This window comes from Canis lupus, chromosome 19 (genome assembly GCF_011100685.1).
Source record: "Canis lupus familiaris isolate Mischka breed German Shepherd chromosome 19, alternate assembly UU_Cfam_GSD_1.0, whole genome shotgun sequence".
Taxonomy (NCBI): Eukaryota; Metazoa; Chordata; class Mammalia; order Carnivora; family Canidae; genus Canis; species Canis lupus.
The window spans coordinates 41,604,406-41,632,384 of NC_049240.1; the positions used below are offsets into that span (position 1 = coordinate 41,604,406).

General features: G+C 36.4%; 1 protein-coding gene across 1 annotated transcript in view; it reads left to right on the forward strand.

Moving 5' to 3' along the window:
- The window catches only part of THSD7B (thrombospondin type 1 domain containing 7B), a 725,201-nt gene that overhangs the window by 531,263 nt on the left and 165,959 nt on the right, over positions 1-27,979 (forward strand). Inside the window, exon 14 of the mRNA XM_038565098.1 lies at positions 8,066-8,244. Within this exon, the coding sequence (XP_038421026.1) occupies positions 8,066-8,244 (179 nt within the window). The remainder of the gene's footprint in view (positions 1-8,065; positions 8,245-27,979) is intronic.

The following is a 27,979-nucleotide window of genomic DNA, read 5'->3' on the forward strand; positions in this document are numbered from 1 at the left end:
GTGTGTGAGGGTTCCATTTTCTCTACATCCTCACCAACATTTGTTATTACTTGTCTTTTTGGTACTAGCCATTCTTAGAGGTATAAGATCATGTCTCTTTGGGGTTTTTATTTGCAGTTATCTGATGACTAGTGATATTAAACATCTTTTCATGCATCTCTTGGCCATTTGTATGTCTTCTTTTGAAAAATATTCAAGTCTTCTGCTTATATTCTAATTGGATTTGTTTTGGTTTTCTCTTGTGTTGAGTTGTAAGAGTTCTTTATATATTTTGGATATTACCCCTGTCAGACATATTATTTGCATATATCTTCTCCCATTCAGGTTACCTTATTGTTTTATTGATAGATTCCTTTGCTGTGCAAAACATTTTTATTTTGTTGTAGCCCCAATAGCTTGTTTCCCTTACTTGAGGAGACCTATCTAGAAAAATGTAGCTAAAGTCAACATCTAAGAGATTACTGCCTCTATTTTCTCCTAGGGGTTCTATGGTTTCTGGTCTCACATTTAGGTCTTTAATCCATTTTGAATTTATTTTTGCATATAGTGTAAGAAAGTGGCCCAGTTTCATTCTTTTGCATGTAGCTGTCCAGTTTTCCCAGAACCATTTGTTGAAGAAACTATCTTTTCTCCATTGTATATTTTTGCACTCTTTGTCATAGATTAACTGATCATATAAACATAGTTTTATTTTTCTGCCCTATATAATGTTCTGTTGACCTGTGTGTCTCTTTTTGGCCTGGTACCATACTGTTTTATTAGAGCTTTGTTGTAAATCTTGAAATCTAGGATTATGATAACTCCAGTTTTGTTCTTTCTTCTTAGGAGTGCTTTTGGCTATTTGGCTAATCATTTATGGCCCCATACAAATTTTAGTATTTGTTCTATATTATGAATAATGACATTGGTGTTTTGAGAGGCACTGCATTAAATCTGTCCTTTGCTTGAGGTTAAAATAGACATTTTAACAATATTGATTCTTCTCATCCACGAGCTTGGGATATGTTCTAGTCTGTGTCATCTTCAGTTTCTTTAATTAGCATTTTATAGTTTTCAGAGTATAAGTATTTCATCTCCTTGGTTCAGTTTATTCTTAGGTATTTTATGCTTTTTGGTGCAATTATAAATGAGATTGTTAATTTCCCTTTCTGCTAATTTGCTTTTAATATATAGAAACACAACATATTTCTATTTCATACCCTATAATTTTACTGAATTCATTTATTCTAATAATTTTTGTTGCCTTCTGTAGGTTTTTTTTTTATATGTATAGCATCATGTCATCTGCAAATAGTGAAGATTTAATGTTTTCTTAGCAATTTGGATGCCCATTTTGTCTGACTACTATGACTAGGATTTCTAGCACTATGTTAAATGAAGCTGGTAAGAATGAACATCCTTGTTTTTTTTGTTGTTGTTGTTTTGTTTTGTTTTGTTTTTTCCTAACATTACAGAAAACTTTTTTTTCACTGTTTAGTATGATGTTAGCTCTGGATTTGTCATATATGGCCTTAATTATGCTGAGATGCGTACCCTATAAGACCACTCCATTGTGAGTTTTTATCATAAATGGATGTTGAATTTTGTCAAAGGCTTTTTCTGTGTATATTGAGATGAGGACCTAATCATTTTTATCCTTTGTTTCATTGATGTAGTATATCATACTGATTGATTTGTGGATATTGAACCATCCTTGCATCCCCAGAATAAATACCACTAGATCACGGTGAATGATCCTTTTATGTATTATTGAATTCAGTTTCTTAATATTTTGTTGAGGATTTTTGCATCTATGTTTGTTGGGATGTTGGCCTGTAGTTTTTTATAGTGTCTTTGGTAATGCTGGCATTGTAAGTGTTTAATAGAATTTACCTGTAAATACATCTGGTCTTGGACTTTTGTCTTATAGTTTTGGGTTTTTTTTGATAACTGATTTAGTTTTATTACTCATAATCTATTCATATTTTTAAAAGATTTTATTTATTTATTCATGAGAGACAGAGAGAGATAGAGAGGCAAAGACATAGGCAGAGTGAAAAGCAGGCTTCCTGCATGGAGCCCAGTACAGGACTCAATCCTGGGCCCTGAGATCACATCCTGAGTGGAAGGCAGACCCCCAACCACTGAGTCACCCAGGCATCCCTCTATTCAGATTTTTAATTTCTTCCTGATTTAGTTTTTTTTTTTTTAAGATTTTATTTATTTATTCATGAGAGACACACAAAGGGGGGGGGGAGGGGCAGAAACACAGGCAGAGGGAGAAGCAGGCTCCATGTAGGGAGCCCAATGTGGGACTCAATCCCAGGACTCCGGGATCATGCCCTGGGCCAAAGGCAGGCATTAAACTGTTGAGCCACCCAGGGATCCCTCTGATTTAGTTTTGAAAGATTTCCTTTTCTAAGCATTTATCTATTTCTTCTAGGTTGTCCAATTTGTTGGCCTACAATCTTATGATCCTTTATGTATTTGTGGTATCAGCTGTCACTTCTTCTCTTTCATTTTTGATTTTATTTATTTGGGGGGGTCTTTTTTTGTAATCTGGCTAAAGTTTGTCAATTTTGTCTTTTTATCTTTTCTATTTTTTCAGCTCTCTTTTATTTCTCCTCTGAATTTATTATTTCCTTCTTTCTAACTTTAGGCTTACTTTATTCTTCATTTTCTAATTCTTTAGTCATAAGATTAGATAATTTGGTTTTGTTTGTTTCTTGAGATAAGCCTGTATCACTACAAATTTCCTTCTTAGAATACATTTCATAATGTCCAAAAACTTTCAGACCACTACATTTTTATTGTCATTTGTCTCAGGTTTAAAACCTTCTTCAGTTTGATTTCTCCATTGACTCACTGGTTGTTTAGTAGCATATTATTGAACTTCCATGTGAATGTGTCTTTTTTTAGTCCTTTTCTTATAATTGATTTCTAGCTTCATACCATTGGGATTGGAAAAGATAGATGCTTGATAAGATTTCAATCTTCCTAAATTTATTGGGACCTGCTTTATGACCTACACATCTATCCCGGAGAATGTTCCATGGGCCCCCAAAAGAATGTGTATTGTGTGTTTTGGGATGGAATTTTCTGTGTATATCTTAAGTCCACCTGGTCTAATGTGTTATCCAAAGCCACTGCTTTTTATTCATTTTTTCTACCTGGATTATCTATCCATTGATATAAATGGGATATTAGAGTCCTTTATTATTGTTCTATTATTGTCAGTTTCAACTTTTATGTCTTCAAATAATTGCTTTATGTATTTGGGTGCTCCAGTGTTGGATGACTTGATATATGAAATCGTTATAACTGAATTGATCACCTTAGCATTATTTAGTGTCATTATCTCTTGATATAGTCTTTGTTGTTTTTGTTTTGTTTTGTTTAAAGATTTTATTTATTCATGAGAGACACATAGAGACAGAGATATAGGCAGAGGGAGAAGCAGACTCCTTGTGGGGAGCCTGATGCAGGACTCAATCCCAGGACCCCAGGTTTACAACCTGAGCCAAAGGCAGATGCTTAATCACTGAGCCACCCAGCTGCCCAAAACAATCTTTGATTTAAAGCTATTTTGTCTAATATAAATTCTGCTATGTCAGCTTTTTTCTCCCTCACTTCCATTTGCATGGAATATCTTTTTCTATACTTTCCCTTCTAGTTTGTATGTATCTTTAGGTCTATAGCAAGTGAGTCTCTTATGGGTAGTATAGAGTTGGGGCTTGATTTTCATCCATTCAGTTAACTTACATATTTTGATTACAGCATTTAGCTCATTTACATTGAAAGTAATTATTGATATTTATACACAATGCCATTTTCTTATTGTTTTCTGGTTGTTTATGTACTTCTCTGCTCCTTTCTTATCTTGTAATTGATGACTTTCTGTAGTCTTATGCTTGGCTTTTTTCTGTTTATATTTTTGTGTTTCTATTATAAATTTTGGTTGGTGGTTACCATGATATTCATATATGACATCCTAAATATATAGCAGTCTGTATTAAGTTGGTGGTCACTTAAGTTTGAAAACATTCTAAAATAACATTTTTACTCTTCCCTCCATAGTTCATGTACATGTTGTCATATTTTACATCTTTTTTCTTCTTCTTCTTCTTCTTCTTCTTCTTTCTTCTTTCTTCTTCTTCTTCTTTTCTCTCTTTTTTTTTAAGATTTTATTCATTTTTTCATGAGAGACACAGAGAGAGAGAGGCAGAGACACAGGCAGAGGGAGAAGCAGGCTCCATGCAGGGAGCCTGATGCGGGACTCGATCCTGGGACTCCAGGATTATGCCCTGGGCCAAAGGCAGGCGCTAAACCACTGCGCCACCCAGGGATCCCAGAAGTTCCTTTAAAATTTCTTTTCAGGTAAGTTTAGTGGTGATGAACTCTTGACTTTTGTTTGGAAAACATTTTATTTCTTCTTTAATTATGATTAATGATCTTGTTTAAAAGAGTATTCTTAATTATGGATATTGTTTTGTTTTCTTTTCCCTTTAGGACTTTGACTAATCATGCCACTCTTTTTTGGTTTGCCAAGTTTCTGTTAAAAATCAGCTGATAGGGGGATCCCTGGCTGGCTTAACAGTTTGTGCCTGCCTTCAGTCCAGGGCGTGTTCCTGGAGTCCCGGGATGGAGTCCCACATCAGGCTCCCTGCATGGAGCCTGCTTCTCCCTCTGCCTGTGTCTCTGCCTCTCTCTCTTTATCTTTCATGAATAAATAAATAAAAAACCTTCAAAAAAATAAAAATAAAAAAATAAAAATCAGCTGATAGACTTCTTGAGATTCCTTTGTGCATAAAGTTGCTTCTCTCTTGCTGCTTTTAAAATTCTCTTTATCTTTATTTTTTAATTTAAAGATTTTATTTGAGAGAGAACATAAGCAAAGGAAGGGACAGAGTGAGAGGGAGAAGCAGGCTCCCCACTGTGCAGGGAGCTTGATTTGGGGCTTGATCCCAGTACCCTTGGATCATATCCCCAGGTGAAGGCAGACACACTTAACCAACTAAGCCATCCAGGTGCCCCATAAAACTCTCTTTATCTTTAGTCTTTGCCACTTTCATTGTTGTGTGTTGTGATATGGACCTCTTTGGGCTCATCTTGTTTGAGGCTTTTTGTGCTTTCTAAGCTTGGATATCTCTTATTCCCCAGCTTAGGAAAATTTTCAGCTACTATTTCTTCAAATAAGTTTTCTGCCTTTTATTCTCTTTTCTCTAAGACCCCAAATAATGCTTATGTGTGTTTATATGATGTTGTCCAAAGGATCCCTTAACTTATCCTCATTTATTTTCCTTGTGTCTCTTTGCTATTCAGTTTAGCTGCTTTCCATTACCCAGTCTTCCAGATCACTGGTTCATTCTTTTGCATCTTCTAATTTTCTGTTGATTCCCTTTAATGTATTTTTTCATTGAAGTTATTATATTCAACTCTGATTATTATTTTTGTATGTTTCTATTTCTTTGACATTCTCTCTGAATTTATCCACTCCTCTTTCCAGTCTGGTATACACCTTTGTGACCATCACTTTCAATATCAAGCATATTACTCATTTCCTGAGGTTTTGCCTCTTTTTTTTCCCATTTAGAACATATTCTTCTGTCTCTTCATTTTGCTTGACTTTGTTTTTGTTTGTATGAATTCAGCAGAACAGCTACTTCACCTAAACTAGAGGTGTGTCTGGTGACTTTGGCTGGATGACTGGAGGTATGGCTGTTGTGGGCTGGGAGTCCTGGGACTATCCATGCTGGGACTGTCCTAGGACAGCTGAGTTGAAGTGGATGCAAGCTTGGATGTCTGAGGGTACTCTGCATAGGAGTACCCTGGCAGGGTGACTGGAGCCTATATGGGCGTGGGCTGTCTATCCCAGGAATGCCATACCAAGGCATCCTGGCACAGTGGCTAGAACAGAGATGGAAATGGGCTAGGTATTCCCAAAGCACTTCATGTAGGCGTCACCCTGCCAAGTTTTATGGAGCTAAGTGGTACAAACTTGGAATGTTCTGGGGTGCTTTGTGCCTTTGCCATCTTGGCAAGATGGCTGGAGCTACGGTGAGTGCTGACCAGGTGTGTCCCATTATGGGCTGCCATGGGGCTTCCTTGATGGGACAGCTGGCACTAGTGTTGGTTAGGGACAAAAGGCTTACTGAGGCAGTAGGTCAACTATGGTGCCTGGATCCTATTTTTGTCCACACTATCAAGATGGAAGGAGAACATTAACTGTGGCACTTGCCGGACTCTCCACCTTGGAGTCAGCAAACTCTTCCACTGTTTGGCAGAGATCAAGGACTGAATCCTTTATATTCTAGTTGCTCTTTTAAACTTTGGCTTTTGGACAGCCCGGGTAGCTCAGCGGTTTAGTGCTGCCTTCCGCCCAGGACCTGATCCTGGAGACCCGAGATCAAGTCCCATGTCAGGCTCCTTGCATGGAACCTGCTTCTCCCTCTGCCTGTGTCCCTGCCTTTCTCTCTCTCTCTGTGTGTCTCTCATGAATAAATAAACAAAATCTTTAAAAAAATAAATAAACTTTGGCTTTTTTCTGTGCCCCAGATAATCTAGGGCTTATGGGGGTAGGGGTCCAGGGGTTGCTGAGGTAGCAGGCTGACTAGGATGCGTGGACCCTGCTCATGTCTGCAGGATGGAAGGGGAATGTATATTGTAATGCTAGCCAGCCTGTCCAACCTGGAGAGAGTTCTAACATCTGCCTATTTGGCAGGGTTCTAAGACTGTTCTTTTCATTCTAGTTGCTTTTTAAAACCATGTTTGTTTGTTTCTGGGCCCCAGGTAGACGAACCTGCTCATGGTCCCTCGGTACTATCTTTTCCCACTGTACTTCCCAGCATTACTTGTGGGGTTTCTTTAGCTACCATGTCACCATCTGTCTTGCCATTCTCTACATGGTCTACCTTTTTTGGGGCAGAAGGTTTTCAATCAGCCACGGTTTTTCAGGAGGAATTGCTATATAACTAGGTGTAGATTTGTATGTCCACAGAGGAGGTGAGTTCAGGGTCTTCTTATGCTACTTTCCTGGGCTAATCTCCCAATCTTCCTTTTTGATCATCTCAAAATCAACTAATATGACATATTATTAAATTGGCAAATTCCCTTCCTTTTTGCTATATACCATAACCTAATCATGGGAGTGGCATCCCATTATATTCAAAGTCTTGCCCACACTTAAAGGGATTAAATTATACAGGCATGCACACCAGGTACAGGGATCAAATATGTTGCACTTAATTAAGATGAATGATACAAGAGAATTAGCAGTTTTTAAAGGAAATTGATGGTTTCAGTTTTAGATATGTTGAATTTGAAGATAATTAGGAATCCAATAGGAGTGGATCTGTAGGTCTTAGAGAAGTTAGTAGTAAGATTAACATAGGAAATATGTATTTGGTAATAATTAGTAAAGGTAATAGTTAAATTATGAGATCATCCGGAGAAAGACTATAGCAAGAAGTGGACTGGGATTAGGTGTAAGTCTAGGTAAAGCTAGAACATCTGCCTGTACATGTCTACCCATGCCTCTTGATTCCAGTATAATCTCATCATGCAATCTTTCATTCTTCCCGTAGTTGGTAAATAATATCCTGTTCTTCCTAATTTTTGGTCCACTCTGTACTTCTTCCACCTCCAAGCCATAAAGTGAGAATCAAGAGCTCTCTTAGTGAAAGCCTTGCAGATCAGATACTAATAGAGATGGACTCTCCTATACACTCTGTCCCACATGGAGAATTGTGAGAATTATATAGAACCCAAGGCTCAATGAGGGGAGATAGTGCCATCATTAGCTTTGAAACACTATTTCTTCCTAACAGAAAGCAGGACTAACTACTTTGCTCTTCCTTCACAGAATTGGCTATAAAGTGTTAGATGGCACAAATTTGGAATGCAAACCTAACAATTTGTACCTGTCTCTTAAAATCTTTGTTTATTTGAACAGAAAAATCACTGAAGCCATTGCAGTGACATTGTTGAAAAATCTGAGCTGTAATTATTTACTTTCTGTAAATAAGTAAATTCGATCAGTACATTTTGATTAGGCTTTCCTCCCTTTACATAAATCTTTTTCTTTCAGGTTATATTCAAGAAGAATGTGTCATCCCATGCCCTTTTGATTGCAAGTTAAGCGACTGGTCTAGTTGGGGGTCTTGCAGTTCATCTTGTGGGATTGGAGTGAGAATTCGGTCCAAATGGCTAAAAGAAAAACCTTACAATGGGGGTCGCCCATGTCCCAGACTGGATCTCAAGAATCAGGTAAAGTGTATGAAGCAACAACAAAAAAATTGAAAAAAAAAATTACCCACTTGATTATTTCTCATGGAAATTGAAGTCATTGTCTTGTTACAAGTAGCTCATAAAAAGTCATCACAAGCTCAGAAGAAGGGTTAAGAGGACATAAAGTAATATAACAGAGTTAGTAATAGAAACCTTGCCCACTCCTACGTAATGCAGAGACCAACTTGGTGTTACTAGCAATAATAATGTTTACAAGAAATAATCCAACTGATTTTATATGGTCTTGAAGTGTAATTTGATTATTCATATTATAAAAGTAATTTGTTTGTATATATATATTTATACATATAAATACATATATTTAAGTATTAAAAATATATAAATACTAATGTAGGAAGAATGTCTAGTACTTTACGGTGATAAGTAGAGTTAGTAGTTTCATCCATGTATTCTAAAAATGGAATACTATTTTCCATCACCAAACTCTTCATCTAAATTTTTTCTTCTCAACAACACCAAAGTTTCCGGTTTTTCATATCTTTTCTGACCTATTTCTCTACCTATTTCCCCAAAGTCAAAGCCATTTTCATAAATGGAACCCTGAAGGATACCCTTCCATATAGATAGATGTCTAATAAAATTACCATCCCAGGCAAACTTTTGTTAGATCTTGTTAGTTGGCTTTTCCTATGTAACAGAGCTGAAGATTTAGTTAAGAATCATAATAAAGACCACAAATTTCTCCCATGATTACATAGTGGCTATCAGATTAGGACCAATATGTATTTTTTTAATCAATTGAATAGATAGAGCATAAATTGATGATAGTTGAAAATTCCTTATTTTTAAAGCTGTGAAAAGTGTGATCCTGCAGATATTTGAACAGAATAGCTGCATAGGCATCTATTATAATTCTATTTATTTCTGCACTATGATACCTCCTTTTGATTAGATTTTCTATACAGGTTGTTGAATGGAAGGGAAATCCATGTGTCTATTCTTAATTAATTTGAAAAGCATACAAACACATGACACAAGATATCAGGTGTCAATTAAGGCCAGTATCTCGACCTATTTTTTTTCCCCTAAAGTTTTGTTAAAAGACCCATAGCTCATTGAAAAGTGAAAAATTACCATTCCACCAAGGAATATTTCTGTTCTAAGATGGCAGAGTGTTTTCTTTTTTTAAGGTTTTATGGTAAAATAGTGATCATAGTTTCTTCTCTCAAAGCTAATGCAAACCTATGGGGAAAGACAAGGCAGAGGATCATAAAATCAACATAGAGGTTGCAAAAACAAGCAAAGAAACCCCCTAAACACCACAGATATAGTAGTTTGGTGAAGGGAAGATTAAGATATGATTAATAAAAACAGGAGGGAAATAGACAAAGCAGAGGTGGTCTAAGAGATAAGCCTTACTTTAGTACAAAGAAATATATAAGACAGTTTTATGATTACAAGGAAGATTTTCAAGTGACTTCTATGTCTGAGGACTATTTGACCCTCCCTAGAGGATTTTCTAGGCATTTAAAATGGAAAATCACTGCTAAGAATTTATAAACAATGCATGGTAATTCTTATTCTTTCTCAAAATCTTCAATGAAAGCTAAACCTTAATAACAATTATGCTAAACACCAGTTTTTAATATGCTAATTATATGAAATAGGAAATTAGCAAGGGATTAAAGGGACTTCTTTGGAGTGCAGACTTCATTGAAGACTATTTTCAGTATGCAAAGGCAAATGTGTAGAAGTGTGTCTATCAAATTTGAGAGTATAAAGAAGATGAAGATACTTGTCAAGCTGTTGTGACTTAAAGGAAACTTTTTTGAAAATGCTTGATTGACGTATAAAACTGGTAACCTTCAGAAGTAGTACAAGCTAAAAAAAAAAAAAAAATAAGCCCAACTTTTAAGGATAACTTAGATAATTTCCATCAGTGAAAATTATGTGAGGATGGGGCCGTCTGCAAGAGGTATTTCTAACTCTTGAGTTCAAGAAGGGAATTTTGGCATTCCAGAGACATTTGTTTATGCTTTGAAACGAATCCTAGGATTTAATGAGAACTCAAATTTACTGTGGTATATATACTGCTATAATGAGGTTTCAGATGTCTAGCACGTGTGTGGCTTAATTCAACTTAAATTGGAAAAACTTCACCCTAATCCATACTTTGTATTTTAACATAAGTTAATTGATAGGGGCATTAAGTAATAAGGCTTCCCTCTTATTTATAAGGAGAATACTATTGTAAAATACTATTGTAAATAGTAAATTTTATTGTAAAAAAAATTCTAAATTTAGACAGAATTCTACTTAGAGAAATTCCTTTTTCAAAGTAGGCACACTTTTACCTTAAGATTTGTGGAAAGCTATCTTTGCTGACTTCATTATATATTTGTTCTTAAATCCAATAGCAGCCCCTGTGTGTGTATGTATGTGTGTGTGTGTGCACATTACATACTATATGGAAATCTGTTTAAAGTTATCCATATTTTCTTAACTGAAAAAAATTGGGTTGACAGGAATTTTCATTATTGAGGAAATATTCCCCAGCTTACATTATTTACCGCAAGTCTTCTTTAGAAAAGATTGCTATTTGTTTCTATAAGCTGTGATCCAGTTAAAGGTACACCCACTGAGGCTTGTTTGTAAAGTTAAATTTTACTACTGGCCTTAGGTTATTTGTCTCCTTTCCAATTGGTTCTCAGGTTTAAATTTATTTTTTCCTATTTTTAGAACCAGGTTAATGTTCTCTGTTCCATTCACATAAGTAAGAGCTTAGAAAAATATATAACCACATTTTAACAGTAAGAGAGGCACATATCTTTAGTACCTGTACAAGAGGAAAATTCTGTATATGTCAGATTGAGCTAAATATATTGTCCATAAGTGTATCTGTAAACATATATACAACTTGTGTGTGTGTATATATAACATATATGCCTACGTAAATGTCAGTATACCTACATATGCTTATTCATTCTTCTCCGTTTCTCTTTAGGACGAGAGGTCTTTTGAAGACAAAGTCTTTCTACTTTTGTAACTCATTCCAGCCTTTAGTGAACTACCTTGTGTATTGTCAGATTACATATACTAGATGCTTTATTTTAAAAGAAGCCTTTTCTCTGGAGGAGTGGGTGGTTAGTTCCATAGAAAAAATGTTAGAACCCTGGTCTCCTGTGCTCTGATGTGTCATTCAAATCCTCAAAAACATTAGTCCTTCTGGAAGAAAAAAGTAACCTCCAAACTATTATTACCCCAAAAGTCTTTCAGGATTTGTCTGAAAACTCCTGGATGTTGACTGCCCATTGAAATCTAATTCAGTGATTTAAAAAAAAAAAAAAAAAAAAAAAAAAAAAAGTGTGTGTGTGTGTGGGGGGAGGTTGGTGTTATATACACAAGCTCATAAACTGTTCTGAACCTGTTAGTGGAATCAATTTTTATAATCTCTCATAAAAAGCCTCTCTTTTAAACCCAAACCTATCAATGTGATAGCTTTTTCTCTAGAAGTGCCAAAATGACGGCAATACTTGAATAGCTTTCTGCTAAGTATATTTGTGATGCTAAGTAGCTCTGGCATACAGTTTACCCAAAACTCTTATCAAGGCAGAAAACTTCTAAACAGTTTATTGGATTATCAGGTCAGTTGGCTGATGCCCTTGACTCTCCTTTGCATAATAAAATACATAATACATTTTAATTTTTTCACAGCCTATAATATTTTGAGTAGATTATTTATACTGTTTATTTTTGCTTTTTTTTTTCTTTTGAACTTCTCCTTAATAGAAGCTTAAATATAGGGACATTAAAGCTCTGTTGGACTTATATTTCCCCTTATGAGTTCTTCATATGACTGAAGACAAGAGTTCTAGAAAATAATCCTTTGTTTATAGGTTGCAAATCTTGTGTGTTCACAGTGTAGATGTGGAAAAAAATCATACATTGAGATTCATTACCTATACTCTTAAAAAATGTATGCTGTCTACTTAAATACATTTTTGAAAGAGTTTTGATTAAGTTCGCAACTGAATGAGAGTATATAAATTGAATATGTGTGTTTTTTAGAAACAATTGCTATTTTAAAGTTGTGTCTTTTCCCTAAAAGAGAAATGGTCTAAAATTGGAAATGAATATGATGCATTTTATTTTTCATAGCAGGGTAGTAATGTTTTTGTTTTTGTCTTTTGAAGATTTTATTTATTTATTCATGAGAGACAGAGAGAGAGAGAGGCAGAGACACAGGCAGAGGGAGAAGCAGGCTCTATACAGGGAGCCCAATGTGGGACTCGATCCCAGGTCTCCAGGATCATAACTCGATCCCAGGTCTCCAGGATCAAGCCCTGGGCTGAAGGCAGCTCTAAACCGCTGAGCCACCTGGGGTCCCCAATAATGTTTTTAAAAATACTTTCTTCCCAAAGATACATAAAAATATTTTAGCATGAATGTTTCTTCCTTAGAAGAGGCTTTTGGATGAAAAAAAGAAAAAAAAAAAAGGTTGCTAAAGAGAAAGAGCTTATGCTCATTCGATACTACATTAATAGTAGCATATTACGGTGGGAACTGTCACTCTATCTGAATGCCGGTTTACCCAGAAAAATATGGCTACGCTTAAGCTTTAATTTGAGTTAACCAGTTTTGGCTTTTTGCTTCTTTTCCACCAGCAGAACTATCACTCATTCTAGGCTAGTCCAAATCATTCCTGGCAGTGTCCTGCTCACTTTGGACTTAGTACTTTGGCAGGAGACCCAGACTGTAATGCAGTAAGAAGTCCTGTTCTCAAGCATTAATATTGAAGACAGCCCAGGCTTATCCATGATTAAGTACATTCAGGTATACCATTCTTGTGTGGGGAGGGGTGTTGGTTTTTGCACCTTTGATAAGATTTTAAGTATGAAATATCATATGCCATAGAATTAAGGGAAGCACAGTGATTCTTTCCTCAGGGTTACTTGGGAGGATTCAATAGGGCAGATACTCCTAGAAGATTTCATCTCTCCCCAACACAGTAGTAGTTATTCCAAAACCTAAGTACACTACACTCCATCTCAGAAGCAGCACAATCTAGCTCCTAGGGGCTAGTGCTTTTCCATTTGTTTATCCTTTATGTCTGTGTGCCAACCCCAAAGGCTTGATAGCTCACTAATTGAGCTGAGTAGAGCTCAGAAGGGATGCAATTTTTCTTTTCTGTTCTTGCCCTGTCACCGTCTCCCAAGAAAAATTGTTTTTCTTAAGAAATTTCTCTTCCCCCACCCCTGGACATTTGTGTCTACACATAAACTATTCTTGATCATTCCAAAGTAATAGCTCTCAGGCTTATTAAAATGTTTTGGAACTTTGATCATTTTTCTTGAGAGCTGCCAAAATCACTCATGAAAGCAATTTTCTTATACCTGTTGTCCACTGTCTTGAATTTTACTGTGTTTAATATTGGGTATTGCTACTCTGCAAGTACTCAAAATCACTTTTAATTCTTATTCAAGATGATCTTATGTACCTCTAGAATGGTCTTTATTAAACTGGCTTAGTAAATGTTCCTAATGCTATTGTCAGGGAGCAAGAATTCATTTCCTCTTCAAGGGTCCTTCTAGCTGGACTAAGAATGGAATTCATTTGAGGGAGATTAACAAGAGAAAATCAAATTTAGTACTGCATGTACGGGGAATCCACACAGACATGGAAATCCCAAAGATAGGCAATATGAGGTATGCATGTCATTCTGAACTAAGGGAAAGGGGGACTGTAGTCTGGGACTTTAGAGGAAAGGAATGAAATTCACAGGGTGATAAGAAGAGCGGATGTTTGGTAATTAGATGTTTGCCCTGCTTTATAGATGAGTCACTCCAATAAAATTAATCTCTGAGAATAATACTTATTCTGAGAAAGACCTCCAATTTAGGTTCTTCTGTGAAGTTCTCTTGAGCCTGTAGGGTCTTGATTGCTTTCAGCTTACAGTAATTTTCATGGCAAAGCAGCCCATCTTGGGGCAGCCTGCCCTTAGCCCCTATACTGTCTCTAGGCAGAAACACTAGGACTGGCTAGGGACAGCCATAGAGCTATGAAGCAAGCAAATTTTGTCAAATTTGGTCTTCGTAACACTTTCACTATGTTCCCATACCTCATATTATCCTTGGTCCCTTAACTCCTGAAGTCCTGAAATATTACATTGGATAACATCAGCTTCAGTAGGAAATCACATCATCTATGTTTACAATTTTATAAAACTATCTTCTTAACCAAGTACTTAAAGTAGCAGTTCTCAAGTATTTTTCTAGAAAAATAGTGGCATATCCTACTTTTCATATCCTTCTTGAATCATTCTGTCCTAAAGCCTTAAATACAGAGTGGAAGTTTCTCTCTTTTTTTCAGGTATTGAAAGAATGTGGTTTTGACTTTAACCTCAAGATTTGATTTTATAAACATACTTTTTATAAAATTAAATTGAAATGATGGGAGTGTAACACCTTTAAAAAACTTGCTGAATATCTACTTGAAAGTAAAATTTTAATGGCATACTAATTCTCTAGCTCTTTGAGATATAATTTGACATTTAACATTATATAAGCCTAAGATGTACTGTGTACCAATTTGATACATTTATATATTGAAATGTGATTATCAAGGCGCTAACTAACACATCTCCCATGTCACGTAGTTATCATTTCCTTTTTGTGGTGAGAACAATTAAAACCTAGTCTCTTAGCAACTTTGAAGCTTACAGTATTGTTGATTATAATCACTGTGCTGTATATTAGATCTTCAGGACTCACCTGTGAATTGAAGTTTATCTCGTTTAGATTTTTTAAGCTTTATGCCAAATTGTTACCAGAAAGCAAGTTACCTGGATCCTGTAATAGATCCCTACAGGAAAGCATTAGTGAAATCATGATTTATTTTTTTCTACATGACTTAAGAGTCAGGATAAATATAGTTTCTCAGAGAAGCTTATTTAAATATTTTGAAATCCAGAGTTGTTTCATAACTCCTATTGATCATAACAGAATAATCACCATGGGGGTGGAGAGTGATATAAAGACGGTTTCCCCAGACCCTGCTCTGGAGACTGTGGCCTGCACAGTTACAGCGGGTCCAGGAATGTGTGTATTTGTTAACAACGTTTTGGTTTTGCTGGCTCTTCAGATCAGGGAAGTTGGTAAACGCTGCCAGAATTGAGATTCTTGCCACTGAGGCTACCTTTTCTGCTGAGTTCAGCTCTGGAAAAGATTTTCTTTGCAGTTGACTCAGGCTGCCCTTTCTAAGCTAAACAATGAACACAACTATTTGATACTCAAAGCAGATCTGGGAGGACCCTCCCACTTGACAGAAGAGGAGACTGAGGCTTACAGAGGTGTAATGACTTGCCCAAATCCACCCACTGATACATAGAAGAGGTTAAGAGTCAATGACATCGAGATCAAATGCTGCCCTGTCATCTCTTAGCTGTGGGAACAGGAGAGAATTATTTAACCTGAGTCTCAATTTCATAATCTGTCAAATGGGCATAATAATGCCAACACCTTCATAAAATTACTGTATGAATATAAAATGAAAACACAAACTTTCTATCTCGTTGTTGGGCATATAGTAGGTGCTTGAAAAATGTTAGGTAAGATTCTTTTTCCTTTAACACTTTATTCTTTTAACACATAATTTGTGTTTCCAACTCCATTTGCTTTCAGCTATACCATATTGCTAGAACTAATTTATGCATTTATCGCTTCTCTTTTTGCATTTAGCTACTTGAACATTTGTAGTCAAACATTTTCGTTGTAATAACTCAGATTAGATACATTGTAAAAGCTGCTATCACTGCTTCCTGTATGGGAAACCTAATTTATTTTATTTCTAAACATCCTGTTCAGCACTGCATTTTTTTAGTGGCGGAAAGGAACATAGCTTTACGTATATTTGTGACTAATTCCTTATGAATTTGTGATTCTTTACATCCTTATTTTTATAAATATTTTTGTTAAGGAGTATAACAGAAAGATAAGCCAAATCGTTATGAGTAAAGCTCTGTGAATTTTCAGTTATCAATATCTCAGATGCCCCCCTTTTGCTCCATCTTTCTTATTACCACCTTCCTCTCACCAAATAGAACTACTATTCAGATTTCCAACACTATTATTGGGGAGGAAAATTTTTTTTATTTTATCCTTCAAGATTCTTCTGGCTGGTCTAAGAATTAAAATCACATGGGACAGATTAACAGGACAAAAACAAAAGTTTAATAACAATATACGTCTTGTATGCATGGAAGTGACCCAGGGATACTGAATAACTCCCTGATTTCCAGATGGCCAGAAGTCATCACCTTAAATACCATCTTCAACTAAAGACAAAGAAGATGTTGGGATTGGGGAGTGAGTCATGGCAGGTTACAGAGAAAACACAGTAAACACAAGTAAGGTTGTTATGCATATTTTAAGTTGTTGCTTTCTCTATTGATAAGAGTTTCTAGAGATTGAGTCATACCCCCTTTCCTGGTACAGAGAGGGAGGTATCCTTACAAATGGAGGTTTTCTTTCTACATGTAAATATCTCTTATAACAGGCTAACTTCTACTTGGTTTTCACAGCTTCTCCTGTGCTTGCAGTTTCTTAAAAATAACTAGATTAAAAGAATCAATATGCCAAAAAGAGGCATATTTTAGGTGGTATACTTTAATAGTATACTTTGCCACTTCACTATAGTTTATCATTAAAAAAAAAAAACTTGACATAAATCAATTTTGCACTGTCTACTCCTTGTGCCTGCCTTTTCCTTCTCATCATGTTTGTGATATTTATCCATGTTGTGATTTGTGCTAATATTTCATTTTCATTGCTCTGTTATGTCTTTATGTATATCACATTACTGTATTCACCCATCTTACCTATTTTTATTGTTGATGGTTGGACATTTGGAGCTATTAGAAATAACACTGCCATGATCATCCCTCTACACATCTTGTGGTGCTCATATGTGTGCATTTCTATTGAGTACATACCTAAGAGTAGAATTCCTGTCATAGGATATGAATATAAATTCAACTTCAGAAATATGGCATTTCTTTTTAACTTGTAAATTATCTCAGATTGTCCTAAACAGAGATACTATAGACTTCTAGATAATGACCTGGAATATGACCTGTCTGGCATCATGAAAAGTGGTGTGGAAGTCATATAGATACATTAAATGTTTATCTCAGCACGTGTTCTCTCAAGGCATATCTGTGACTGGTGTCTACCCTAGAGTCACATCTGCCTTCCCAAAGAGAACAAGTGTACAAGCACTGCCTCCTGGCCAAGTTCTGCTCACCTCTTTTCTAAACAACCATTATAAGCATTATATTTCCTCTGTCTCTAATCCACCCCCACCACCCCTACACCCCATTCCTTACACAGCAGCCACTGTGAACTTCCTAAATCACAGATCTGCCCATACATAAAAGTTTTAATGGGTCTCTTGTTACCTTCAGGATAAAGTGCAAACTACGTAATATAGTTAATAAGACATTTAATGATCTTGCCTGAAACACATGTCTCTGAGTTCAGAATCCCTTTCAAGTTAGCAAGACCCTCAGGCCGGGGAAGCTGCTTAAGAGTCAGGAGGAAAGAGCCACTTCTCTATTGCTGGCTCCTCAACAGCACTCATACAGGCTTTCTCATAGAGAGTGAGAATCTCACCTTTTAAGGCTGATCATATAAATCAAGTGGTTGTCTAACATGCTGTCTTTTAACAAAAATTGACTTTCAATTTGCAAGTCACCAAACACTCACCACTCTTTAATGACGTTAGATATTTGGATTTACTCTGTTGCCTTCTTTCTGGAAGCTATTCATTAAATTCCCTCCACATTGAATTAAAGTCCTGCTCCAGGGCAGCCCGGAGTGGTGGTGGGGGGGGGCCTCAGTGGTTTAGCGCCATCCCAGGGTGTGATCCTGGAGATCCCAGTTCGAGTCCCACGTCAGGCACCTTGCATGGAGCCTGCTTCTCCCTCTGCCTGTGTCTCTGCCTGCCTCTCTCTCTCTCTCTCCTCTCTGTGTCTCTCATAAATAAATAAATAAATAAAATCTTTAAAAAAAAAATAAAGTCCTGCTCCACTGCTATTTAAATATAGACTGCCCAAGGCCATTTGGAGTTGTCACTATCTTCCCTGAGAGAAATCTTTCTCTTAGATGGCAAGGTAAGGGACACTGCTTATTACCTGTGCTGAAAGCATGAAAGTACAGATCCAATTGCAAAGTCTGCCTCCAAAGAATATTCTCTAATAGCAGAAGGGTTGTCCAAAGCCATCTTCCATCCTAATAGACAACAATCTTGTCACCCTTGGATCTGAAGGTAAATTGATTTGAGTAGCAATATTAGGGAAGAAGTTTGAGTTGTGCCGACTCTCCAATGCCCTGTATGTCAAATGGAGGCCAGCAGGTTCCATGTGTCATAAACTAGAATGGTAATAACACAGAGTGAAATTGCTATTGCTTTGCTCTGTTTTGGAGCAAGGGAACACAATTGTATTTAAGTCACTGCAGATCCAAAAGTTTACATTTTGTTCATTTAAAAAGACATTGTGATAAGTGCATAGTTTTATATATATATATATTTTTTTTAAATCTTTGCTCAAATTCACTTTCTAAGAGTGTCTTACCTGACCACCTATTTACCCACGCTTCTTCCATTTACCCCTCCTTGGTTCTCCTTTTCTTACTACTTGATTTCCTTTTGATTTTAATTTTTGGCTGTCTCTCAATGCTACCCCTAAAACAGGTATACTCCCTGGTACTGGATGAGCACCTTAAAAAGTGATGATGAGGTTTTAGATTAGGTTCTCCCAGAAGCAGACTTCAGACAGGATTCAAAAATAAGAATTATATTTCTCAAGTGCAGGGAGCACCACTAGGGAAGAAAATAAGAAGTACTCCAGGGAGGGTAAAAACCAGTAAGAGGTGTGTTATTAAGCCAGAAACCATGGCAGCCACCAAAACTGAAGCTTTCTGGGAACTCTAGGAGACTTGCAAAACCTATGCCCAAGTTTTTTTTCACACCTAAAGGGCCAGGAAGTTGGTATATTCATGGTGAAAGTGCAGTAAGAAATATCAGTGACACAGGTGTATACTACATATTCACTATTCTCTAGGAAAACAAGTAAGGGGCACTGTGACCTCATTCTGCAACACTATTCCGACAGTGAATCTCCCTGTACCATTAAAGGGGAGAATCACCTTCACCATGAGGAAGAAACCTCTTCAGGGAGATGATTTAAATGAACATATGGCCTCCAGCAACTCCCTTTTCCTTAGGCATAAGGGGACTTACCTACTGACTGTGCAAATACCCCTGAATATGCAGAAAAACATAAGATACTGGACAGACCCATGGTTTGGAGTGATACGATATGGTAGTTAGTATGCTTTACTTTGAATTATTCAAATATATGCCGTATAACTAGGGACACTGGGAGGAGACCTAGAGAAATGTAGCAGGTAAGATTACCTAAGTGTATGATGTTGATAGGGACTTCTTAGCAACAGTAATTTTTTTAATGAGCCCTGGTAGCTTTCAGAAAGAGATGAGGTAAAAATAAAATGGAACTCAAGGTAATTATAAATGTTTTGAAAGGCAACTTTAATTCTGTGCACCTGTGCCATCATTCATTCATTTGGCAAACACTGAGCATAAATGCTATGCCATAAGGAGATCTCATCTATACTCATTACAACACCCCTGTTCAGTTTCCACTGGGAACTTGCATTCCTGGAAGCTCAAGTGAATGGTTGGATAGGTTGGAATTAGAGATAATACTCTAGATGCTTATGGTATCAGAGCTGCTTTACCTTTAAAAATGCATGAAGCAATTTGGACCCAATCAGCAAAAATATCCATTCCTTTTCTATATTAAGATGATTTGCAACTAATGGAAAGCTCAACCCAAATTGGCTGAAAAAATAAATATATTATCTCATGTAATAAGAAATCTAGTGGTGATGTAGACTGGTTGGTTCTGTGGCTCAGCACTATTTTCAAGAATATAGTTGCTCTCAATCTCTCTGCTTTGTCATCTTTGATATTGATTTCATCCTCAGGATTTTAGGAGGACTGCCATCAGCAGTTTCAAGGCATAGCCTCCTGATGCAGTAACAACCAGAAAAATAAGAGAGTGTCTCTTTGAGGGAACTTAGGAACAACAAAATTTTCCCAGAGCCTCCCTCATTCCCCTGAAAGACTACCTCATGCTTCCTTGGCTGAAGTTGGATTTTGTGTTCACTCCTAAGCCATCTCTGGAAGGAGTCATGAGATGACTTGATTAGCTCAATCAAGAACTTTCCAAACTTTTATTATTATTATTTTTTTAATTTCATGGCACAATCAGTAATGCTTATCTAGCAAACTAGAATATGTGTTTAAAGCTGTCTATGGCAAGAGTGAATGGTCTGAGATCCTAGACTCAATGTCTCAAGCACATCTTAAATCCACTTAAGGGACACTGATGTGGCAGGGCAATGCTTTAATGTACATGTGAATTATATGACATATCTTGCTAGAATGCAGGCTCTGACTGAGTAGGTCTGGGGGGAAGAGGATAAGAGACTGTGGTTTTAACAAGCTCCCAGAGTGGGGCAAAGCTCTGGGTCTGCAGATTACACCTTGAGAAGCTAGTGTATAGCAGTTGAGGAGCTCTTTTTGAAACTAGAGAATCACCTGGGATGGAATATATTTTGAGGAGTGAACTAAAATGCCCACTGTATACTCTTAATTTTACTCTTTTTAACATTTAATTTGATAAGGCACAATTTTAAGTAACATTTTGAGCCTTATATTGATATGGAAAAATGTTTTTTTGGTTTTTTGGTGTTTTTGGAAAAAAAAAGTTTTTAAACAAGTATCTGCAAGTCTCTTTTGTGTGAAGAAAAAAACTTACCCTGTGAGGATATGAATTGCCTGAATTGCCTTGACTCTTCTATGACTGACTGACTTTTCTTTCCTTTTCTTTTCTTTTTTCTTTTTTCTTTTATCTTTTTTTTCTTTTTTCTTTCCTTTCTTTTCCTTTCCCTTTCCCTTTCTCTCTCTCTCTCTCTCTTTCTCTCTTTTTCTTTCTTTCTTTCTTTCTTGGAAGGGCATCATTCTAATTTGCAAGTTATTTGGCATAACAAACATTCCAGTGCCTCAGTCCATGTAATAAATAAGCAGACTTCACATCACATAAGCGGTATATCCATGCACCATTTTTGTTGAAAACTGAATTGCTAACTTTATATTTGTCCACTTTAAAAAAAATGGTGAATTTCTACATGTAGTGACTAAAGCTATGTCTATATGAAGCTGAACAAATGGCAAGTTCAGTAAAGTCCAGGGAAAATCATTTATGAAAGTGGAACATTTGATGATGTGAATCAAGACCTATCTGGATTTTATCTTTACTCTCACCCCAGAGTTGTAAGCATTAGGGCTAAAGTCCTATGTATCTAGAAAACCAAATCAGAAAGACAATTGGAAAAAAAAAAAGAAAGAAAGAAAGAAAGAAAGAAAGAAAGAAAGAAAGAAAGAAAGAAAGAAGAAAGAAAGAAAAGAAAGAAAGAAAGAAAGAAAGAAAGAAAGAAAGAAAGAAAGAAAGAAAGAAAGAAAGACAATTGAGTAAAATACTGAATAATTCTGGGGAAACAACTGGTCAAGTTGGCTGTTTAGTGCAAAATAGGGATAGCAAAGATCTAAGAGAAAAACTGAATTGAAACAGCTTTGGAGTGTAAAAATGAAATATGAACATCTTGAACTCAATATATGATCCTCTTTGCATGAATTATTGCCTGTCATTTGCAATGCACATTACTCAAAACTACTGAAAAATCTGCTCTGGCTTATTACTTAATTAAAAGTAAGTTATGAGCATTTTCAATCTTTATATAATTTATATCATTTGCAAGTCATGAATTTCCCATAATTCTGTTGGCCTTAATCATCAAGAAAAAAGCATTGCTATGCTTAAATACAATCGCTGTGCATCTTTTCCACTCTCTAGCAGATGTTACAAAAGAAACTATCACAGCTGGTGAAAATTGATATTCAGAAGTATAAAACATGGCAGGGAAAAGATTAATTTTCTGTACTCAATGCCCTTGATTCTTGGAAACTTTAAACTTTCTTCACAGTAAGGCCAGCGGTTTCATTTTCTGGTTGGCAGTGGGCAGATGATAACGTTCTGCTCTATTTTACTTTATGATGAACCAAAGAGGACTGACTGGTTGTTTCTCTAATGAGTATGTAAGAGATGCTTCGATGCTGACACATTAGCTGCATCCCTTGAACTGCTATGATGAGGAAGTGAAAAGTAGTTTTAACAACTTGCTAAAATTATCACCATTAGAGTGAATGAAGCACTAAAATATATATACCAGATGTTTAAAATGGTTAGATTTGAGAGAAAACCTACAATTAATTTACATTTTAGTGCTAAGTACAAATTTTAATTTATTCTGATTAACTACTTTATAGCCCATCTAGAATACCATTTCTAGGAGTTATGGAAAAGCTATAAAAGAGGTCATAATCAAGAGATGACACTTTATTGGCATAGGAGGGGAAGAGTTTCATGCCTGATGCCCATATTGCTCAAAAGGGTTCAACTTGTACTTGCCCAGAACCTGTTATTGAATTACAGGCGTGGAATCAATATGGGAAGCAGATTAACTCACTTGATTACAATTTGTGCCAAGATTTAATCCCTCCACAGATCAGGTAAATTGTTCTAATCTACAAGCGCATACTTTATACTTCCACAATCAAGTAACCACGCAGAAATGTAAACAAACTTCTTGATAAGAATTATAAATGGGACTGGCTAAGTGGAAACTGATGATTGAGTTCCAAAGCTTTCCCATGGATGAGAAAACCTTCAAAAGTATAAATGCTATTGAGATAACATAGTCAACAATATATGTCTGGCTTTGTATTAGGCATTCTGTAAGTAGCAGCTATTATTAACATCATTATTAGTTATGATACTAGTAGGGATTTGGGGAGAAGGTTTTCAAAACCTCACCATATTACAACCTTCCTTCCAGTTCACATAATCTGGTGGTCCACTAGAAAGTTATCAACTTCTGAGTTCATTTTTTTAGACTGATCAGTGTTTGCTATCAGGTATTTTTCTGATTAACTGTCAAGATTTGAAAATAAGAATTTCTTCATTAAAATTTGGATTCCTAATATCTCTAAAAATCAGAATATCTGGCAAATTTCAGGTAAATCTGAAAATGCCTGTCATCTTTAGAGAGACTCCATCAGTTCAATGGTCATCATCTTTCCCTGTACCCCCATCCTGCCCTGCACCTAGGCCAGGCATCAATAGCCAGGCTTATCCCTTAATAGTTATAGCCTGGCAACAGCATACAAGCAGATACCAACATTTCATTATTGATAATTAAGTTATAGATCAGGGCAACATAAAGTATGTTGCTTCCAGGAGAGAGGAAAGAAAGGGAGAAAAAATATGTTGCATCTTTCTAGCTTAACAAATAGACCTTTATAACAACCCGGAGGCTAAATTTAAATTTGGGATTCTCAGAAGTTTGGAGTGCAATATGGGGCTATATGGAGAACCAGTCTTCAGCCCATGGTTTGTACTTGTGCTCTTCCAGTCCATATGGTACCCCACTATTTGTACAAGCTCTGTCCACTGCAGACTAATACCCCATGTCCACTCTTCAGGCCTAGGAGTGCTTATGTGCAGGTAGAGGTGCAGCCCCATCCTTCAGAATAAACCTAGGGAAGAGACCCAGTTATGAAAGCAATTCAGACTCACTCAGCAGAAAACATTTTTTACTGCTCTGTGTGGGGTGTGTGTGTGGGGGTGGGTGTGTGGGTGTGTGTGTATACACATTTAACTTTAATCCCGGTATAGTTAACATACAGTACTATATTAGTTTCAGGAGTACACTATAGTGATCTAACAGTCCCACACATTACTCAGTGCTCATCACAACAAACGCAGTCCTCAGTCCCACTCACCTATTTTACCCAACCTCCACCTCCCCTTTGGTAACCATTTGTGCTCAATAGTGAAGAGTCTGCTTTTCTTTATATGTCTTTTTTTTCCTTTATTTTTTTGCTCTGTTTCTTAAATTCTACATATGAATGAAATCATATGGTATTTGTCTTTCTCTATCCTATTTTCTTAGCACTATACTCTGTACATCCATCCGTGTTATAAATGGCAAGATTTTCCTTTTTCTGGCTAATATTCCCTTGTATGTATATATGCCACATCTTTATTCATTCACCCATCAATGGAACTTGGGCTACTTCTGTAATTTGGCTATTGTAAACAATGTTGCAATGAACATAGGGGTGCATATATACTATCGACTTAGTGTTTTCATATTCTTTGGGTAAATACCCAAAAGTGTGATTACTGGATCATAGGGTAGCTCTATTTTTAAGTTTTTGAGAAACATTTGGCAGAGAAATCTGGAGTTCAGGCTTGTGGAATGTGGTCTAACATTCTAGAAAGAGGCACAGAGCAGACCACCTACAGGTATGTGCCCTTCCTTGCCTGTGTAGATTCTTCACCATAAAGAAGAGGTGCACCTAGAACAGGGCCAGAGAGGGGTTCTCTATACTCAGGGAAGAAGCCAGAGACAATAGGGTCAGTGACTATGGTGACACTTGTGATATTGCTTTTTTTTTGGGGGGGGGGGGGAAGTTTTCCAGTGAAAGCATTATTCTTGGAATTGAAGTTTCTATGAAAAATAACACAACTGATGGAATAATAGTGTGGAGAATTTTAAGACTGTTTTTAGATGGAGATTATTTTATGTATTTATGTCACATGCCTAGAATCTGCAGGTGTTTGAGTTCAAAGTCTTAGTCATTCTGCTGCGCTTTTTGTATTGCTTTATGGTACATAGTTGTTGTTCATGAATATTAATTGATTGTCTTAATGCCAGAGACTGGAATTTGTAGAACGCTTAATAAATCATTTCAGTTGAAATAGGAAATTAATCAGTTTCATCTAAAAGGCTTTTAGTGGGGCACCTGGGTGGCTCAGACAGTTGGTTGAGCATCTGACTTCAGCTCAGGTGGTGGTCTCTGGGTCCCAGAATGAAGCCCTGTGTCAAGTTCCTTGCTCAGCAGGGAGTTTAGTTGTCCCTCTCCCTCATGCCCCTGCCCAAATAAATAAAATCTTTAGAAAACATAAAAAGACTTTTAGGAAAGTGCCTTTAAAACAATGATCCTCAAATTTTCTGGTTTTAAGGCCCTTTGAAAATTTAAGATTCAAAGGAACTTTTGTTTATATGGATTGTGTATCTATGTTTACTATTTTCAAAATATAAAGTGAAAAATTTTTTTAAGAATTTCTTTAAAATAATCAAAATTAAATCCATTACATATTAACAATAGTTTTATGAAAAATAACTATATATTCCAAAACAAAGTTTTAAAAAGTGCCATTTGTTTGACATTTTGTAATTTTTTTTTCTCTAGCATCATGGATGGCAGCTGAGTTCTCATATCTGTTTCTGTGTGCAGTTGTTTGTAATAAGGTGTTTTAGTGAAGCATAAGAAGAAATCCTAGTGTTCCACAGCTATATAGATAGAAAAAGAAGTATTTTAGTAGACCTTTTTAGGTAACTTTGGGTAGTCTTTGATATATAGCAAAATTTTACTAACAGTAGTTTTTCAAAGTTTAATTGCAGTATAAAACATGAAATCCTAACAATCTACTTTTTATGTTTTGTTGCTTTAAAATCCAGTGAGCTATCTGACATTTTGTATAAATCTTTCATCCATGATCTTGTAACATCATGCATTGGTCATTTAGAACATATTTATTTGTCTATTGAGTTATGCTGAAATGTTGACTTTTCACTACATAATATAAAAAAATCATATTAATATCACTACTGATCTCATCAGGAAAAAAATAAGTATTGAGAAACTTTGTAAGCTTATGGTGCAGATTCAGATTTTCCACAATTTTACTTTTTCCTTGGAAGCCTGATTTAATCACTGTGAGCAGATACCATTAGTTATTTTTCTTCATTTCATTTCTTTTTTTGAGAATTTATTTGCTGACTGTTGAAGTCTATATAACCATAGTTTGCAAAATGTTCTTTTAAGTAAAAGTGTTAACACATGATCAAAGGAATGAGTTTAGCTTGCAACTCAATTGTGTGTAAGTGCCTTTTCTTGAGAGAACCATCCAACTTCAATATGCAGAATTGCTTTATACACGCTTCAAAATTAGTCATGCAGCATATTATAAAGATGTATAGCCAAGTGTGTAGTGGGGAAGAATGCAGTGACAATAGTATAGTTTTATGCCATTCCTTGATTCATTTTAGATACCAGTAGTTTTACCCACACTGCTTGAACATCATCATCACGGATGCATAAGAATTAAACTAAAAGGCCAATGACATCTATATTATTGCTATTATGAAAATAGTTTGGATCTATACACCCTCTGGAAGTGTCTCAAGGACTTCTCAGGTGTCCATAAACCATACTTTCAAAACGACTGGGGCACCTGGATGGCTCAGTTCATTAAGCATCTGTCTTCAGCTCAGGTCATGATATCAGGGTTCTGGGATCGAGCTCCATCATTTGGCTCCTTGCTCAGCAAGGGACTTGCTTCTTCCTCTCCTGCCCCGCTTCCTTCTCCTGCTCATGCTCTCTCTTGTGCACTCTCTGTCCTTCAAATAGATAAATAAAATCTTTAAAAAACAAAACTTACTACCTTAACAGTAGAAGGATGAGTGTAGAACCTCTTGAAGTGAATCAGCATTTCCCTTTTAGATTTCCCACTTAATCATAATAAAGCCATTTATAAATGACTTTAGAGGATTTAAAAAAAAAACACTTTTAAAGGATGCTACCTAACTCCTTTTGCCAAGACATAACAATTCTTATGATCCTCACTTTCAGAAAGCTACTTTTCATTCATGACCAAAATCTTTCCTACTGAAGTTTAGGATCACTGTGTGAGTACATATTCTTACCATGCTTTATATAATTCTTCTCTGTAACTGCTCTTAAGTTGCTCCTTAATCTTCTGGTTTTTGGTAATGTTAGGCTTTTCCAAAAAACTTACTTTGCGTGCCATTAATTAGTCTTTTTCCTTGAATTTTGCTTATCCCAGGTCTCATTTAAGTCATCAGATCAAGAAAAGCTATCAGATGGGTTCAGATTGTGATTGTCAAAGTATGTTCTTCTAGGTCTGCCTTTTCTTTTTTATAAACAATCTTTTTTTTTAAAGATTTTATTTATTTATTCACGATAGAGAGAGACAGAGAGAGGCAGAGACATAGGCAGAGGGAGAAGCAGGCTCCATGCAGGGAGCCCGACGTGGGACTTGATCCCGGAGGCTCTAGGATCACACCTTGGGCCAAAGGCAGGCGCTAAACCACTGAGCCACCCAGGGATCCCCCAAGGTCTGCCTTTTCTTTCTTTCTTTCTCTTTCATTCTTTCTCTCTCTCTCTCTCTTTTATTATTTTTTTCTTCCTTCCTTCCTTCCTTCCTTTTTCCTACTTCCTTCCTTCCGAGGAGAAGGAAACCTTCCTGAGGGAGGCCGGTGAATGCCGGGAAGGCGAAGGCAGGGAAGGGACTTCCTTTAGGGCAGGGAATTTTCCTTTCTTTCCTCCTGAAGTACGGGAAGGCCTTCCTGGCCTTTCCTTTCCGGGCTTCAAACCTTCCCCTTTCCTTCCCCTTTCCTTCCCCTTTCCTTCCCTTTTCCTTTTCCCTTTCCTTTTCCCTTTTCGTGGCATGTACCTTTTC